Source organism: Vombatus ursinus, unplaced genomic scaffold (genome assembly GCF_900497805.2).
Source record: "Vombatus ursinus unplaced genomic scaffold, bare-nosed wombat genome assembly UNPS02014793.1, whole genome shotgun sequence".
Lineage (NCBI taxonomy): Eukaryota > Metazoa > Chordata > Mammalia > Diprotodontia > Vombatidae > Vombatus > Vombatus ursinus.
The window spans coordinates 17,306,522-17,324,857 of NW_020954571.1; the positions used below are offsets into that span (position 1 = coordinate 17,306,522).

General features: G+C 40.6%; 1 protein-coding gene across 1 annotated transcript in view; it reads right to left on the reverse strand.

Moving 5' to 3' along the window:
• Positions 1-8,837, reverse strand: part of GNAO1 (G protein subunit alpha o1) — a 233,933-nt gene extending 225,096 nt beyond the window's left edge. The window contains exons 1-2 of the mRNA XM_027869429.1: positions 8,680-8,837; positions 8,281-8,323 (exon numbers count right to left, since the gene is read on the reverse strand). Coding sequence (XP_027725230.1) covers positions 8,281-8,323; positions 8,680-8,797 — 161 coding nt within the window. The 5' untranslated portion in view covers positions 8,798-8,837. The remainder of the gene's footprint in view (positions 1-8,280; positions 8,324-8,679) is intronic.
• Between the last annotated feature and the right edge of the window lie 9,499 nt (positions 8,838-18,336).

Here is an 18,336-nt window from a genome sequence, read left to right on the forward strand (position 1 = left end):
AGGCCCCAGAAATCATAAATGAGACATGCACGTGAAAGGCAACAAGACCCCATCTATGTCTCTGGGAGGCCTAAAAAGTTAATCTCATGCCTTAGAAAAAGAAAAGAACACTGCAAGACAATCATCTCTAAACCTGTTTATTAAGAATGCTGCCAGGCAGCTAGGTGGCACAGTGGATAGAGCACTGCCCCTGGAGTCAAGAGGACCTGAGTTCAAATCCAGTCTCGGACACTTGACACTTACTAGCTGTGTGACCCTGGACAAGTCACTTAACCTCACTGCCCAGCCGGGGGGGGGGGGGGGGGGTAGAAGAACTTGACCTAAGAATGCTGTTACTATGTCAATCACATCACCCTCCTGAAATCATTGGTCCTCTTCAAGAACAAAGTACAAACAACAACAAACAATCGAAAAGCACTTATCAAATGCCTGCTGTGTGCCATGTAGCAGGTACGCAAGGGCAAAAAACAAACAAGCAAACAAACAAAAAACCCCAAACCCCAAATCAACAGTCCTTTCAGGAAGCTCACGATCTACTGAGGGAACCAAGATGTATGTATATAAGAAAGTAAAAACAAATCCACAATTATTTTGAGGGGAGAATACTAGCAGTTAAGGGACTCAAGAAAGGTCTTATTAGTATATATTTCAAGAAAGAAGAAAGGAAGAAAAGAATACGTTTTAAGTTTCAGTAAAGTTCAGGTGTGGCGTTTGTTAGCACACTGATAAGCTATTTTTACAGTATTACTTCAAAGGTCTGTAGTTTCATCCTCTATCAACATGGGTTATAAACCTTCTATGGCTTAGGAAATGTTTTTTGAAAACTGCTGTGCCTCCTAAAATCCTAGGCAGGTTATTGTGCAATAGACAATCTGTTACCACATCTACTCTAAGAACCTGTCAACCCTACAGAACTTGCATGAGCCACAGAACGCATGGTCACCTCCATTACATGATGTAATACGATGTCATGAAACAGTACTGGCTCTGGAGTCAAGAGGACCTAGGTTCAAATCACACCTCTGTTATTCATCCTGTGACTTTGGCAAGTTTCCTCACCCCTTAAATGAGGGGACTGGACTAGATGACCTCCTAGGTCCCTTCCAGTCCTCCATATGTGATCCTTTTGGGCACTGGAAGGGGACTTTTGTCCTGTTTAGGTGGTAACACGTGCCACCAAGAAAAAGGCTTATAGACTTTTGAAAGGCTTTTATGACTTCTTAGGAGGGCTGGTGAGACCTTTCACACCTCTGAGAGAGCTGTGCCAATTTAACAGTGGAGTTATGACCCTTTTAAATAGTGCTGTTGGGTCTAAATCATTGTGCCTGACCTCTGATGTGATTCTAATCACAGAGATTTACTCGTAAATCTGGTAAAAAAAAAAAAAAAAACAATCTCTTCATTCCTGTGACATTTAATTAAGTTTGAAAAACTTTCTAATTAGCTAATGTATAAAAATTTATACATTGTTACTTATATGATGTATAATGTAGTATAATACTATACTATATTACACTTTTCACACAAACATTTATATTGTTTAGGAATTTTCAAAAGTCCAAAAAAAGCTGCCTTCTTCTAGAATATTGCTTCTGTTTGGAAATACCTTGTGTGCGCGTGTGTGTGTGTGTGTGTGTGTGTGTGTGTGTGTGAGTGTGCAGCAGTTTAACATTGTTCGCTCTTTCAGGTCCAGATATACCACAACAATAATTAAGAATTGCAAATTAAGGCTGCAATTCAAAGAAGGCATTGCCCCCAAACAGAGGATCCATTAACTATACTGCAATGAGTTGAATTTCAAGTGTCCGAAAACATAGGATGTAGGAAGGCTCATATGAAATTTAAAAATAGCCACAGAGGTGGGGAAAAGCACAGCGCTTACAAACCAGGAATAAGCTCATTCCTGAATCAGTGATTTTCTTTCTTGAACAGATATGGAGTTCTAAAAAAGAACAATACAATTTGGGAAGTACTATACACTGACCTCAACCACAAAAGACACATGCAGTTCAATCCTCATGTACCACAGCCCTAACCAAGCCCAAAGTGTTGAGCAGTCAATTCTTCTGTATTTCTATTTAGCTATCTCCATTCATCTTGGAGCCTTCACCTTTCATTTGACTGGCCAGAACACTTTCAACAAGCAGAGAGGTTTCCCTTTAGAATCCAACAGGTAATTGGACTTCAAGATTATGAGAAATCAGGTGGACTGTTTGCTATTATTTGGACATAAAAGTCTTTAGGCTTACGAATAATAAAGGAAGAAAAAAGTACTGGCAATTAGCAATAGAAAACCTGCCTCCTATTCCATCCAACACCATTTTCATGTTCACGCTGTCTTGAGACATATTAAGGTACATACCTTTGAATAAGTATAAAGAAAGGTAGGAAAAGAAGGAAGCAACTGAAATCGAAGATAATGCTTTCCTAAATCAAAAGTTCATAAATCTAGTTGTGTGGCTAATAGCATAAATCTAGCTAAGCTTTTGGAAATGTACCAGAAATGTCCTGAAGTATTATCTGAAGATGAAGGATGTCACTGTTCACTATTGTTTATGAAGTAATTTCAATAGCCTATATTTTCTTTATGAATTAAGTCAAAATAGCAGAATGAAACCAGCAGCTTTTCTCACTGTGGGTGATTTCTTTTAAGGATACTGAGTGGCTTCTTCACTGGAAGGGTGTAACCTGACTGCTATATCACATCCAATAATATTAGTCAGGGATAGCTCTATCTTGAGTGATGAACAAGTCTTTGGATTACTAATGTATTTGAAAATGCTACTGAATGTATCTGTCTTAGGGATAGCTATCTAAACATGATACTCCATTTCATTATGGAAAATATGAAAAGCTAACTCACAGTTATGCAAAACCTGCCAGCTACTGTGTAAAGTTAACCTGTTAAATCTTGTTCCAAGTCACACCCCTGTTCTCTGTGGACTGTAGTCCACAGACTCTAGAAATCCCATTACGTTCCAACATAGACAACAGCCTGAATTCTACAATCTGGCCCTTGATACTGGGAAATGAACTTTAAATGGGGGGTGCTCAGCAATTGACTCCATAGTTCACTTTTAATTTTCATTAAATTTACAGCCCAATGAGCTATCACTAATTATTCAAAACCTGTGAGCCAATTAGATTGTTATTCTGGTGATTCCATCCCACATAAAATATAATTCTTTATAATATTTCTCGATGAGGGTGTTTTTCTGTAATTAGATAAAATTGACACATCCATTTAAAACCTTGATTAGTCTGCATGTATAAAAAGAGCCACACAGATTAAGCAACCAATGATGAGAATATCTAACGGGCAAAGTCACAACCCTTAACGATCAAAAGTATTTAAAATGCTAAAAACAGCCACTTAATAATTATGGAATATTTTAAATTATATTGGTGCTGTCTCAATTATCATTGTTTATGTCTTAGCACTGAGCTATTTTGGAATTCCATTCTATTCCACAAAGCTCCCAAACACTAATTCAGACACACACAAATACAATTTCAGCACCATCATCCCCCCCAAAAAACCTATCCTATTTTCAACAAATTTTTTCTGTTACCAGGTATTCATTATTATCATAATACATATCATATAACACTTTAAACTTTACAAAGTCATAAAAGACAATTTAATTGGAAAACATACCACATAAATAATTACAATTTCCCCCACAAGATCTTTTCTTAATTAGTAGTAATTTTTTAAAAATCAAACCATTTCTGAAATGTTGTTAGCCAAGTGTAACTTTTTTATACAAACAGTATCCAATATCTACTCCTCTACTTGATTATTTACTACCAACATATTCTTTCTAGCATACTAAACAACACATTACAATATGGAAGCTATTGAGAATGAAGTTAAGAAATACAGGTCCTGGTTGTTGCTTTTCTGGTAATGTTGACTAAAAAATGGGGTGCCATCAGTGTCTGAAATATCCTGCATCACAACCCAAGGGGCTAGTCTGATAAATCTCTATCACCACTACAAAATCATAAGGCTCTTGCTGGGCTTCATGGACATTATCCATGTAATATCACAGACACATCGATCTAGGTGAAATAAAAGAGCACCTTAACTGATGCTGGCTAGTTTAGTGTGTTGGTCTTAGCTTCCTGGTAATGAATTAAGGTATAATGGAAAGTTCAATGAATGGACTTGGGAGTCAGAGGGCCTGGTATCAAGTGCCTGCTTCACTACTGGCTAAGTAACCTTAGGCAAGCTATTTAACCTCCCTGAATCTCAAGTTTTCTCATTTGTAAGGGAGCTTTTAAAAGAAACACAGAATTTCTGGCTTCAAAGGGGCCTTTGCAGCCATCTAGTTCAGCCCATAACTGAACAAGAATCTCCACTGATAAATTTTATTTTATTTTATTTTATTTTATGTTTGGTTCCAAATTCTCTCCTGCTAGCTCCTCCCCTGCCCATTGAGAAGGCAAGAAAAATAATACTCATAACATGTATGAAGTCATGCAAAACATATTTCTGCAAAGAATTTCCACCTATAACAAACACACTTGACAAATGGGTCACTCAGCCATTACTTGGAGACTTCCAAAGAGAAGAAACCCACTTTTCTTCTGTAAGTCTTTTCCATTTTTGGATAGTTCTCACTGTTAGGAACTGTTGCCCACTTAGCCTAAATGTACCACTTGGAAACTTCTGCCTATGCTCTAACTTCTGTTCTTTGGGGCCAAACAGAACAAGTTGATCGTTCTCTCAAATGACAGCTTTCCAAATAACTTGAAGATAGCCTCTTCCCCAAACTGAGCAACCTTAGATCTTTCAACTAATGCTCATGTGGCAAGGACTCAAGGACCTTCTCCACCCTGGTATACAGTAGGGCTATTGCCTCCTTACTCCTCAAAAGCTATGGATTTCTTTATACAACCCAAAATGTGCTCTTTTTTTGGTTGCCATATTTACATTGTTGATTTTATTAAACTTACAACCCACTGATATGCCCTGATTTTTAGGCAAATTACTGTTTAACCATGACAACTACATATGTACTTGTGAAATCAATGTGTCTTGAAACCCAGTGTAAAACTTCACATTTATCCATCTTAAATTTAATCTTTTTATGTGTGAATGATTTTCTACCCTCTTAAGATCTTAATAGTCAGACTCTATCATCTAATGAGTTAGCCATTCCTTCTAATTTTATATCACTTGCAAACTTGACAGGGATGCCATTTATGCTTTTATCCGAGTCACTGATAATATCAGTAGTCTGTATCTCAACAGCTGTCTCGTAGAATGTTCTACATATTATTATGAATGGTACTTTGTACTGCACAAAACCCAGTAACTACTCTCTAAATATTTCTCCTGGGCATGTGGAGTCACCATCTTGGCTTCCTCACCCCACCCATTGTTCAATTCCCCTGAGTTTCTAGATAGAAATCTGTACCTCACAAGCTCCAAGTCATGATTGTGCAAATGGAAACTACTAAAAGAATCTGTCACTGGAATACCATTGTTACTAGCCACACATTTCATAGCTAATATGAGTTCAGCATCCACCCTGGCATATTGCCTTGAACTGTCCCCCTTTAGAGCCAGAACCCAGAAGACAGACAGCCTCTGTTCATGGGTACCTACGGAGTCCTCACTATGGATCTTTGCATGAATCCTTTGGGGTGTTGTTTTCTGGACTATGGTCATGCATCTTTGGCTCTCCTTTTGAATAAGCCCAACCCATTTCCAATGGGGATCCTGTGAACTGTGCTAGTCAATTTTTTTTTCAAAATTATTTTTGAGACTCTAAAATCTCACAACAAATGTGGGGAGGGAGAGACCCACATTTCTGATTTATTTGTAGACCTTCAAACACTAGCTTGCCTGCCTCCGCCCCCCCAATATTACCAAAAATGCCAATATGAAAAACCATTTGGGACATCAGAGACTTCCAGGGAGAAGTCTACATGCAGTCTTTTGATTAGATTTCCTTCATATGCAATTAGGAATCTTCATTCTAAAATGGCACACTGTTCCCCTTGGAGAGCTCAGCTCTCTTTGAATGAAGAGGTAGGTAATATTACCCTTTTGGGGAATCTGTATATATTTTTAAACACCTTATTAAGTCAGCCTAATTTATGTAGCATCTTCAAGGGAAGTGTGGAAGTCAACGTGGGGAGAATTGCTGCTTTGGCTGATGCAAAGTTAATTTGCAGAGATTTCTACCCTTCCCCCCTCCCTCTTAGCCTTGCCCGAGATGCGAACACACTCGGCTGTTTCCGAAGTGGCTCGGCTCTAGCCTCTTAAGGAATCGAATAGCACCCGAACACAGCCGAGACTCTCCGAGCTTCAGTACCCGGCCAGTCACAGAGCTGAGCCAGGTGCTGCTGAGCTCTCGGACCCAATCGACTTGTCTAGCCTCAGCTGGGCGCTGTCCACCACTCGCAATGCCTGAAACCCAACGCAGAGCCGGGTTGCACTGGCTTTTAAAGGGCTCGGGAACCTGTCTCTGTAGATTAGAGACTTTTAAAAAAAATCTTGCTTATTGTTATTCATTTAAGCATGTGCATAAAGTGACCAGCCATGCAAATGCAGCATGCACCTTGTTGCAAATAGAAACTCCCTAGGCCTCACTTCCCAAATTCACTTAGGTGGTATACAGCTCTAGAGAAGCTCCAAGTCAAATTAATCATGGCTCTAGAGGGGTGCAGCAAGCTGAGATGCCCCCTTGCAAAAACTCCCCCCCCCCGGGGTTTCTCGTGCAAATATAGCAATATGAAAAACAGATGGGAATTTTAAAAGAGCTGCTTCACGGTACAATCATGGCGCCGCCTCGAACCAGCTTGTCATGCCAGTTATACGTGCAAGATTGGGACTTTAACTCCCCCCCATCTTAGTTCTGAAATCGCAAACAGGCTTCCTCTCTCACCCACCTCCCCAAGAAAGAGGTTTTTATTTTCCATTGTTTTCCTGCGGGATGCAATTACTTCAGCTATTCTGTCAAGTTGAAAAATAATCATTTTTGTTTACTGCATAGCAACCTCTAATTAGGAACCCTGTGTATATGTAAAGGTGTCACAGCAAACCGACGTGGAAGCCTCACTAAACGGTCTCAAATGAACTCCAAATGGGGAGAATAACGGGAAGTAGCAAAGCCACAAGATTGGTGGTGGGGAATGGAGCACAAAAATCCCTGCACCTCCACCTTCTAAGTCCCCTCCCCCAAATCTAAAACAAACCTGCTTAAAACTCCCCAAGAAATGGTTGATGTCAAGAGCAAGAAACAATAAAGTGTGTATGTTCAGAAAGAGGGTGAGGCTTTTATGGAGATTATGAGATTTTCTTTCACTTAAAAATAATATCAATAAAGAAAAACATTTCTATCAATAGTAAAAATTGCTTCCAGCTAGCTAATTAAAGAAATACCGACCCCCTTGGGCAAAGGGGAATTTGGGGTGGCAGCAAGACTTGTTTTGAATCTGCCTTGTAGGTAGATTTATATATAACATACCTTACTCAGCAAACAAATAATATAAGTGCCATGGAGCTAACCCAGATGCCCATGTCAAGAGATCAAACATCAGGGAGGGTGGGGGCAGAGAGGAAAGAGCTGAGAGATAGAAAGCTGACATTAAGCTTAATTGACACTGGTCTGTTTGATGGCTCTGCCCTGGTTACATCTGTGCCATTCACATCAGCCTGGAAAGTCACCCACTCCTCTCCTCTCATCTTAAGCCCCCCACCCCATGGGGGTATATGTGTATGTATGTGTACATGGGAGAGACAGAAAGCTAGAGATAGAGAAACCCCCACTACCTCCAATTCAGCACCAAAACCATGAACAGCAGACACTTGATTTTCCACCCAGAGCAAAAGACAAGGTCCCCTCCCCTCCATCTAGGCAAGCCAGAAATAAATCCCTGCCACAGGTGCAGCTGTGAGAAGGGGAGGAGAGAGAAGGGTGGAGGACGGGGGGTGGGGAGGGAGGGGATAGGGAAAAACACCCCACTAGTAGGAAATAACATTCACAATATTGTCAATAGTGATGATGCTCTGATCAATATGGCGGACATTGTCATTCATACAACTACAGCCCCCACCATCACCCTTTCTCCTCACCCCTCCCTAAAAACATCCCTCTTGGGAGATGGGGTGGAGGGAAGAGAAACACCTAAGGTGGGAAGGGAGGTGGAGGGGGTGTCAAAGTGTTATGCATTTGTGAGCAAGAATTACAAACAGGGCCTAAGGGAGAGCTGGAAAAAGAGTAAGGGGGAAAAAATTAAAATCCCAATACAATAGGGACTTACTTCATTTGCTTCACAATGGTGCTTTTGCCTGATTCTCCAGCCCCTGTAGGGACAGACAAAAAAGGAAAGAAGCTAGTCAGTGTCAGGCTAGAAGAACTGGGAGATTACGCTGGGAGGAGGAAGGGAGCAGCTGGACTAAAGGATGCAGCGGATCAGCTTTTTTGGCTGAAGACTCGTGTATGTGCAATGGCTTGGTTATCTTCCTGCAAATCTAAGAAGGGAAAGGTCTCCCTGGACTCAGGACAAGTCTTCCTGGACACAGGATAAGGGAGAAGGGTGAAGAAAGGGGTGAAAACAGAGGTGGCGGTGGGGGCGTTGTTTGGAATAGGGTGCAGCCTGGCTGTTCAGGGGGCCTGGTGGAAAGGGGTGGGGGTGAGGAAGTGGCCAAGGTTCTCTTACCCAGCAAGAGTAATTTCACGTCTTTGGCGGCGCTGATGCCATCCTCTTTGAGGTTTTTCTCAATCGCTTTGCTCCTCTCCAAGGCGGCTCTCTCCTCTGCGCTCAATGTACATCCCATCGTGACACCCAAAACAGCCCGCACGCCTCGGCTGGCACGGTTCCCCTTCTCGGCTTGACCCCCCACCCCACCCCCCCAGAAATATTTATTTCTGTCCTTTAAAAAATTTTCTAATTTTCTTTCCTTCTTTCTTGTATTTTTTTTTCTTTTAAAAAGAAATCAAGTTCCCCAAACACAATAAAAATGCAGCCCCTCCCCCCAAAAATTCGCAAGGTGTATTTCAGGCTACTGCCCCCTTTTCCGGTCACCTGCAGGAGGAGGCTGGATTCGGGGCTGGGGTTGGTAGCTCTAGAGACAGGGTTGCGGATCTCTTTCAGCGGCTTGCAAGCAACGCATCCGAAAAGAGGCAACCACCGCCGGGGACCCGGAGCAGCGGCAGCGGCAGGGGAAGCAGCAGCAGCAGCAACAGCAGCAGCAGCAACAGCAGCAGCAGCAGCGCTAGGCTGCGGACACCGAGGATTATTTAAAAAAAAAAATTTAAAAATTAAAAATAAAAATAAAGGGCAAAGGCGCTCGATGGAGCCAGGAGCCGGAGGAGGGTGGGGATGGGGATGGGGATGGGGGGGCAGGGTGGATCCTTCGGCTAGAGAGGATTATTAGGATGGTGATTAGTATTGCATCCCTCCCCTTCTCCTTTTTTTTTCCCTTTTCCCTCTTCTTTGGGGGGCTTTGCAAGCTGTGGGGAAGGGGGGAAGGGGGGGTAAGGTTTCTAGCGGGCGGTGGCGGCGGCGATAGCGCTGGCTCCCAGAGATCGCATCGTTCAGTGGATCCTAATGGAGAGAGAGAGAGAGCGAGAGGAGAGAGAAGAGAGGAGAGGGAAAAAAAAAAAGAAGGGGAGAGAGAGCCTGGGAGGGAGGGGGGGGATGAGAGGGAGGGGGGGGGGAAGGAAAAGAGCGGAGTGCGCGAGTGCGCCAGGGGTTCTAGCCCACACCGTACAGGCTCGCCGGCCTCAATGACGTCAGCAGGGACGCGCGCCTGCCCGCCCTGGGGCTCGCGAGCGGGCTGCTTCGCCCGGCCCTGGGGAGGGGATGCAAGCGAGCGAGCAAGCCCGCGCGCGTGCGCGCGCCAGAACTCAAGAGAGCTCTCCTCCCCACCCCCATCCCCGACGCAGCCTTGAGAGGACGGAGGGCGGAGTCTGGGGTCCAGGCGGGCACGCGCGCGAGAACGCGCCCTCGTCTCCCCCGCCCCGCCCTTCTCTCTCCTTGTTCTCAATGGAAGAGCTGCGGCGCAGGGGCAGTGTAGCAAGGTGTAGGGGGGGAATAGGGGGATGGGAGGGGGGAGGGAGGAAGCTGGTGAGGCGTTCGCGCGCCTCGTCCCTTCTCACCTCTCCTGTCTTCTCATCTCTCCTGTCTTCTCATCTCTTCTGCATTCTCCTTTCCTTCTTCCTCTGCTTTTCCACAGTCGATGTTTTATTAGCAGAGGCCCAGCCACACCAGCCAAATGGAGGCACTTTTAATGTCCAGAGCCACGTTCTTTCGTGGAATAATAGCTGAAAGTTTTCCATTACTTTTCTGGTGAAGACGTGACTTTAGTCAAAGGCTCTGGGCCATCTGCAGAAGGTCCAGAGGCATGAAGAGGTTTTAATGGTAGAAGGGACCTCGGAGGCCATCTAATCCAACCCCCTTGTTTTGGAGATGAGGAAACTAAGGCCCAGAATGATGTCAGGGGCCCTGTAGTCAAGTCCAACCCTCTTATTTTACAGAAGGGGACGCTGAGGCCGGGAGGGACCTTAGAGGCCATCCAGTCCCATCCCCTTATTTTATAGTTAAGGAAACAGGCCCAGAGGGACCTTAAAGGCCATTTGGTCCAAATATCCCTCCCTCTTTATTTTACAGGTGAGGAAACTGAGGCCCAGAGAGGTGAACTGATTTAAGGTTACAGAGAAAGTAGTGGAGCTGGAATTCAAACTGAAGCCCTCTGATTTACAGTTCACACAGCACTACCAGCTGGAAGGAACTTATGTTTATGTAATTGAGCCTTTATCTATAAGGAAATTTAGGTCCAGAGTGGGTAAGTAAATTTCCCAAGGTTTGAATTATCAGAAGTAGAAGGGATCTTGGATCGTAGATTTCAACTCATTCCTTACTGATGGGAAAACTGAGGCCTAGAAAGAAGAGACTTGCTCAGTCACTCAGAGTTCTGTGGCAGATCAGACAATGAAACCCAATTCTCCTGGCTCCCACTCTAGACTTCTCTCCATTACAAATTGCCAGGAAGGTAAAGACATTTTCCCCCATAAGATCATGAGAACATCAACAAACATTTATTAAGTGCTAACTATATATAGTACACTGGGAATGATATAAGATTTGAATAATATAGAATACCTGCCCTCAAGGAACTTCCAGTCTAGCTTAATGCTATATACACAGAAAATGTTTTAATGATTTTAAGAATGACATCTTTTGATTTAGCGTTTGATTTAGGTAGAGTAGATTTAATTTTGACAAATTCAGGGCACCCCCAAAAGGAGGTTTTTTGAAGTAGATTCTTAGTGAATAAAAAAACTACTCTCCTTGTAATGGCTTCCTCCTTTATGCATCTCTTTCTCCCTTTCATTTTTCTCATTCCCAATAGAGATTGAATAATGGGTCAATCCATCAAAATATTTAGTTGATCCAATGTTGTACAAATATGTGAATATTCTCCAAAATAATTGGGCTTGTTGTCTGAAGAAGCTCATTCTATGTGTAAAACTTTTTAATAACTAGTTGAAAGAGATAACCTCTCCAGAAGAGAGATTTCTCCTGGAGAACTAAACCAGTAGGAAAGGCTTCAGCGGGAATATAAACTAGTGAAAACCTTGTCCAGAACCTTTGGACATCACCATGGTTCTAAAAACAAATTTATTTGCTTCATTGCAATAATAAAAGCAGACACTCCTGTTTTGGAAAATATAAACATTGATAACCAAAATAAGGGTCTGGGAATGTCTGGACCCACCCAGAAGAAAATATTCATGTGTTTTGGCTTTGAAGAATTCTAGACTATTGGCTTAGACACCATGGAAGATTTACCAAAGGATATGGACAAGAGTCACATAGTATGAAAAGGCATGGATAGGTTGTACTGGTGAGGGAGGGGGTACCCAAATCAATTTGATTTCAGATCCATTGGACCATTGAAGTAGATAGATAGATAGATCTATCTATCTACATCAAAGTAAATATTTCCTGGCATAGGTGTATCTCATTTTATGAAATGACTCACATCCTCAAATGTTGTATAACATATATGTTGTTCAAGTTGTATGTAAATGTATTACATTAAGGGAAAGTAAAGCTATTCAATAAAGAATTCTATGGTAAATCCTTTTGTAAAGTGAGGATTTAGAGCTTAATTCATCATACTTGCTTAAAGTGGGAGTACACATATATAGTTCAAGCCTTCAAAAAAAATCACTGGTCATAATAGATTACAAATTAGAATTCAATTAGAATTCTACTTATCTAAGAGAGATTACTGCTGTCTTCAAAGGATACTAAGGCAGTGGTGCATTTTTACTAAGCGGGAAACTTTTTATAGTACACCTTACAAGAGGAAACTAACTGTCCCCTATTGAGATGCATTTTAAGAACCATGGGATTGTAGATCTAGTGCTTGAAAGAACCTCAGAGGACAAGGAGTAAAAAAATAGGACTAAGCCATTATTCCACTGTAGGAAATGGTGACATTTTATATTTGAATTAAAGATCTGACTTGCCACCTATCACTTATTCATCTGCATTATTTCTTGGGACACATGTTAGACTGGGAATCAGAAGAGACAGACTCTACTCCAGACTTTATTCACCAGTTATGTGAACTTGGATAAGTTCTTTCCTTCTTTGGGCTTCATTTTTCTTATTTTTAAAATGAGGAGGCTGGCCTAGATTGTCCTTTCCCATTCTAAAGTTCTATGCTTTTTGCTGTTGTTGTTTGGCTTTAAGGCTTAAGCCTATGAGAACATCCTGTTATAGTTATTGTTGTAGTTGTTGTTGTAGTTGTTGTTAGTCCTTCGAACTCAGAGGACCAATGATACCATGATGTTGGGGTCAAGGGACAGTATGTTCAACTATGGCTGATTAGTCCAATCTGAGCTTGGAAGGCTCTAACATAGATTGGGCATAAATAGTCCGCTGGAACATTTGGGATGAAGCTGTCTCTAGATTTGTGCATCTCACATTTTCCTTTGTTCTATTGCATTCTGCTTTTCTTGTAGAACAAAACACCTTCTTTGATACAGGCATGCCATGCTGGGTGGTTCTGTGCCAGAATCTCCCATGTCTCATAATCAATACTAAAGTTCTTCAGAGAGACCTTGAGAGTGTCCTTGTACCACTTCTTCTGACCTTGTGCAGACTTCATAGTTGTATGCCTGTGAAACCTTGACATTTGAATTGTTTTAGGAAGAGTCTGAAGATTACTTGGCAAGATAAAGTACTGGACACTGAGGTCTTCTCTTAAGCTGAACTGCCAGGCATTCAAACTACTATGGAGAGTGCAATTCCAATGGGCTGGCCGTGTAGCCCAAATGCCAAACCCACACCTACCTAAAAGATTTTTATGGAGAACTCAAGGCAAGAGCTCTTGAGAACATCCAGTTTGTATGATAACACCGAAACATCCCTGACTTCCATGATCCTTCCTTCCTCACACTAGGCCTGGTAGAATAGAAACCTAAACTTGTGTTTTGAGATTTGGTTTGGACTGTTTTTTTTTTTTGAGGGGATGTTATCACATGAATAAGTACATGTTTGATTGCCATGTTTTCTTTTTGTAAGGTCATCCTAATATCTTGATTTAAGGTACTTAACCCTCTCTCTCTCTCTCTCTCTCTGTCTCTCTCTCTCTGTCTCTCTCTCTCTCACCCCACCTCCCTTGAGCCTCCCTATTCCCTGAGGCACGACAATATTGAAGAATATTACATAAACTTAGTTGATAAAGTAGTGGCATGGTTTGAGAGGATTAACTCCAATTTTGAAAGAAGTCCTATGGGTAAAATGCCATCAAACAGCATTGCATGCTACAGAGAAATCTTTTGTGAAAGGAGGAATCAATCAATGCGAATGCAAACTTCATTGTTATCTTACTTTGAGAAACTGCCACAGCCATCCCAGCCTTTAGCATTTAGTACCCTGATCAGTCAGCAGCCATCAACATTGAGGCAAGACCCTCCACCAATAGAAGGATTACAACTTGCTGAAAGTTCAGATGATAGTTAGTAATAAAGTATTTTTTGATTAAGTTATATACATTTTTTAGACATAACACTATTGCATACTTAATAGACTATATATAGTATAGTGTAAACATAACTTTTATATTCCCTGGGAAACAAAAAAATTTCGTGACTTGCTTTATTGTGATATTCACTTTATTACAGTGGTCTGGAGCTCAACCCACAATATCTCTGAGGTATGCCTGTATTGGTCTGGTCCCCTCAGAGGACTAGAAGTAGGTTTAAATGGTTAGTAGGTTTATTTGGTCTGTAATTGATTCATTCATTCTGTGGGTCAATGGCCTTTAACAGAAAAATGGTTCCTCAACTCAACTGAGTATTTTATATTGAAATTATTTCAATTTCTCTCTCTGTTCTTTTAAAAAAAATTGTTTTGCTGAGGCTGTTGACTGAATGAATGAAACTCCATAATATGTGACTGAACAAGCAATTTTCACCTCTTTATTTGGGTATAATATCTTGATTAAATAGTAATATTGCCACTTAATTTGTCCATGAACTAATTCCTATGGGAGAGGGGAAATATAACCTTTACAGCAAGGGTGGGAAATCTTCATATTCAGAGTCAGATTTAGCCCTTGGATTTTTATCATCTTGGGTTCAGGATCATTGTCTAAGGCAGGATCTCTTAATCTGGGGGTCTGTGAAGTTGCTTTAAAATATATTATGATATTAATTTCTTTTGTGATACTATGTATTTCATTTTCTGCATTTAAAAACATTTTTCTGAGAAGGTATCCATGACACCAAAAAGGGTTAAGAACTCCTAAAGAAAAATTTTTACTAGGAAGTTTCTATGTTTTCAATAAAGTTTTATGTTCACTGATCTTCATTTAAAGAGAAGTTGAATGAAATGTTTTCTATTTCTCTTTCAAAGAAAAAAACTAAATTAAAGTGCTTTTTTAATTTGTATCTGGCCTTTAATTGGTTCAATCATTCTGTGGATCAACAGTCTTTATTAGAAAAATGGTTCCCCATCTCAACTGAATGTGTTATGTTGAAATTATTTCAGTTTCCTTTCCTATACTGTTTAAGAAAATAATTGTTTTTGCTGAGGCTGTTGCCTGAGTGAATGAAACCCTATGAATTTGTGTTGTGGGTTGGATTGCTTTTTAAAATTTATTGAGAGCACACAAATTATTAGACCCAGCATAGAACAAACACACAGAATGTGGGAAAAGAATAAGAATTTATATAGTATCTACTATGTGCCAAATACTGTGATAAGCTCTTTACTAATATTATCTTATTTGATCCTCACAACAACCTTGTGAGGCAGGTGCTACTTTTAATTCCCATTTTTGAGTTGAGGCAATTGATGCAAATAGAATGTAAGTGACTTGCTCAGGATTATACAGCTAGCAAGTGTCAAAGGCTGAATTTAAACTCAGGTCTTCCTGATTCCAGGCCCTGGATTCCATCCCCTGCACCACCTAGATGCCTTGAGAAGTCTTTTTAACTGTTTCTTAGAAGTAGGTTTAAGTGGTAAGTTTGTATTCTAAGTGAAATTAAATAGGAATTTTCAGACTCTGGAGTTAGAGAACATGTACATGTTTACCTACCTGTGGTATTTACTGTTATAAGGCTGATTACCCACAAAAGAGCTTTATAGTAAAAAAACAAAAACAAAAACAAAAACTCAGAAGAATGACCTATTACTAGGTAAGATAACTTGGTTATTTTTGTCAAATACATGAAGGATTTTTTTTTGAGGGGGAATACTGATCATTTCTCTATGTTCATAGGTTACTCAGCCAGAGGATATAGATTTAAAGAAGTTTCAACTAATCAATCCACAAGTATTTATTAAGTGCCTACTCTGGGTCGGGGCACTGGGCATACAAAGAATAAATAAAAAATAAGTAAAATCTCTATTGTGAGGAGCTAACATAATCAGTTGGACACGATTTAGTTTAATTCGAGTAATATTTATTAATCACCCACTATGTGCCAGCCATTTTGCTAGATAGGCACTGGGGATACAAAGACTGAAGTGACAGCTCTTGCCTCGAAGGAATTTACATTCTAGTAGGTGAATTCTACATAGACACTGATAAGTAGAACACAAGGTAGAATGAATTAGGAGCAAAGGAAAGAACTAAAGTAATATGAGAAAATCTGAGAAGGAAGAAAATTACCTCAGCTGGTAGGGTAAGGGAGATTGGCAAAGACATTTCTGAAGTAGTGCCTGGTCTGAGCCTTGAAGGGAGAAGATAAGAATCTCTGACAGGAGTGCATGAATGTACAGACGAAGGAGAGATATAGCACGTCCAGGTCAGGGAACAGTTAATAGTCCACTCTGGCTGGAACATACAGTGCATGGAGGGAAGTAATATAGAATAAGGCTAAACAAGCAGGTTGGAGCCAGAATCTGAAAGGCCTTAAATGCCAGGCAAAGGTGTTTGTTTTTATTCATTAGCCAAAAGGGAGCCCACTGGACGTTTTCTATCAGGAAGTGGCAGTTAAGATCCTTGCATTAGAAAAATTATTTTGGCAGCTTTGTGTTGGATGGATTGAAGAGAGGAGAGACTGATAGCAGGGAAACCAGTTGGGAGGTTATCACAATAATCTAGGGAAGAGGTGATGAGGGCCTCTATTAGGGTAGTGGTTATGTGGGTGTTAAGGAAACGATAGATTCGAGAGGTATTGTGGAAGCAGAATTGATTGGATTGGACTTGGCAATTTGATTGCATGTAAAGGAATGGGGGACAGGGAAGAGTTGTAAGCTTGTGTGACTGAGGGGATGGTGGTACCATCAACAAACAGACTGAGGGAAGTTAGAAGAAGGAAGGCTTATGAGGTAGAGAGAGATGATGAGTTTAGTTTTGGACTTGTTGACTTTGAGGTGCCAATGTGACAACTAGGTGGAGAAGTCCAGTAGGAAATGAGAGATTTTGTCTTTCAGGAAAGGGAGAAATTGGGGTGTTATGTATATATGATATATGTCATTTGAAAATGAATTAATAAATGGAAATGGATTTTATTAAACCCTTTACTGTGTATCAAGTGCTGTGCTAAGTGCTGGGGATGACAATATGAACCAAGGGAGAGATTCTTGACTTGCAAGATAATAAAATGCTGGAATGGGTCCCTAAAGGAAGCTGTCAAATTTCACTTCCTGGAGACCTTCAAGAAGAGGAGAGAACTGTCTGTTTTGAATCCAAAAGATTGTCATGAGGACTGATTCAGATGATCTCTTGTGGGTATTCTAGGTTTATAATTTTTTAGGTCTGTGAATAAGTAGCTTTCAAAAATATGAGATTTGGTGGCCAATGCAAATTTTGTGGGACAAATAAAATTTTTGTGGCGTGCTCATATGATCTTCAAGTCCTTGTAAGCTCTAGGAGTGTCTTTTGTATGCTTTTCTATAAGTAAAAATACTAATTGACACTCATTATAAAAGGTTTAGAACCTCATTGTTAATGGGGAACTGGCTTGAAATAAATCAAATATTAATTCTTCCCAGATGTTTCTCAGTTTCAGTCAGAAAGTTCTGTGCTAACCCTTAAATGACAACTTTAAAAAAAAAGTGTTATTTTCAGAATTTGTTTTCCTACTGATGGTGCTGAATGGTGAAGATGCCCAGGAAGGAGTTGGTTTTGTGTGTTTTTGAGTGAAGGGACTTTTATGAAAGAGTAGATTAAGAGTTGCAGGTAATTGAATTGAGCTCTTAAGTCATTGGAGTCCATTATGTGGTCACTGGTAAGGACTTCATTCAGTAAGTGCTTTGATGCTTCAGAATCCCAGAAGGGAATGAGCTATGTGATTTTTCTCAATTTGAATAGAAAGAATATCCCACAGGCATATATTTGAGGATATGGAGTGAAAAGGGCTAGGTCTAGTGCTTCCATGTTGAGTCATAAGACTGCCCAAGAGCAGCGGAAGTTGATGGAGGAAATTTAGTCTAGAATGGAGTCTACTTGGCTGCCATTGGTTCCCTGTTATGTAACTTCCTTCAGAAACTCAGTTTCTCCACTTGTGTAGTGGAAATTAAAGTCTTCTCTACCTGCTGGTATTCCAGGTAACAGTTAAGATAATGGAGTGCATGTTTGTAAAGTGTCAAGTACTTATTAAGCCCTGCAGAAGACCTGGAGCTATATTGACCCAATGGTTTATTGCATTATTTGTAATACTTTCTGTGTCTATATTGCTTTTTCACACTACAGCACACTAAGCAACCCAAACATTTTACATTAATCTTTTTTGGCAGCTTCACTGTCCAAAGTATTATTGCTCTATTATTCTTTTGCAGAATAGAATAATAGAAAGAAAACTTTTTTTTTTTTGCTTCCGTGCATAAGTTGTTCGTGGTGTCCTT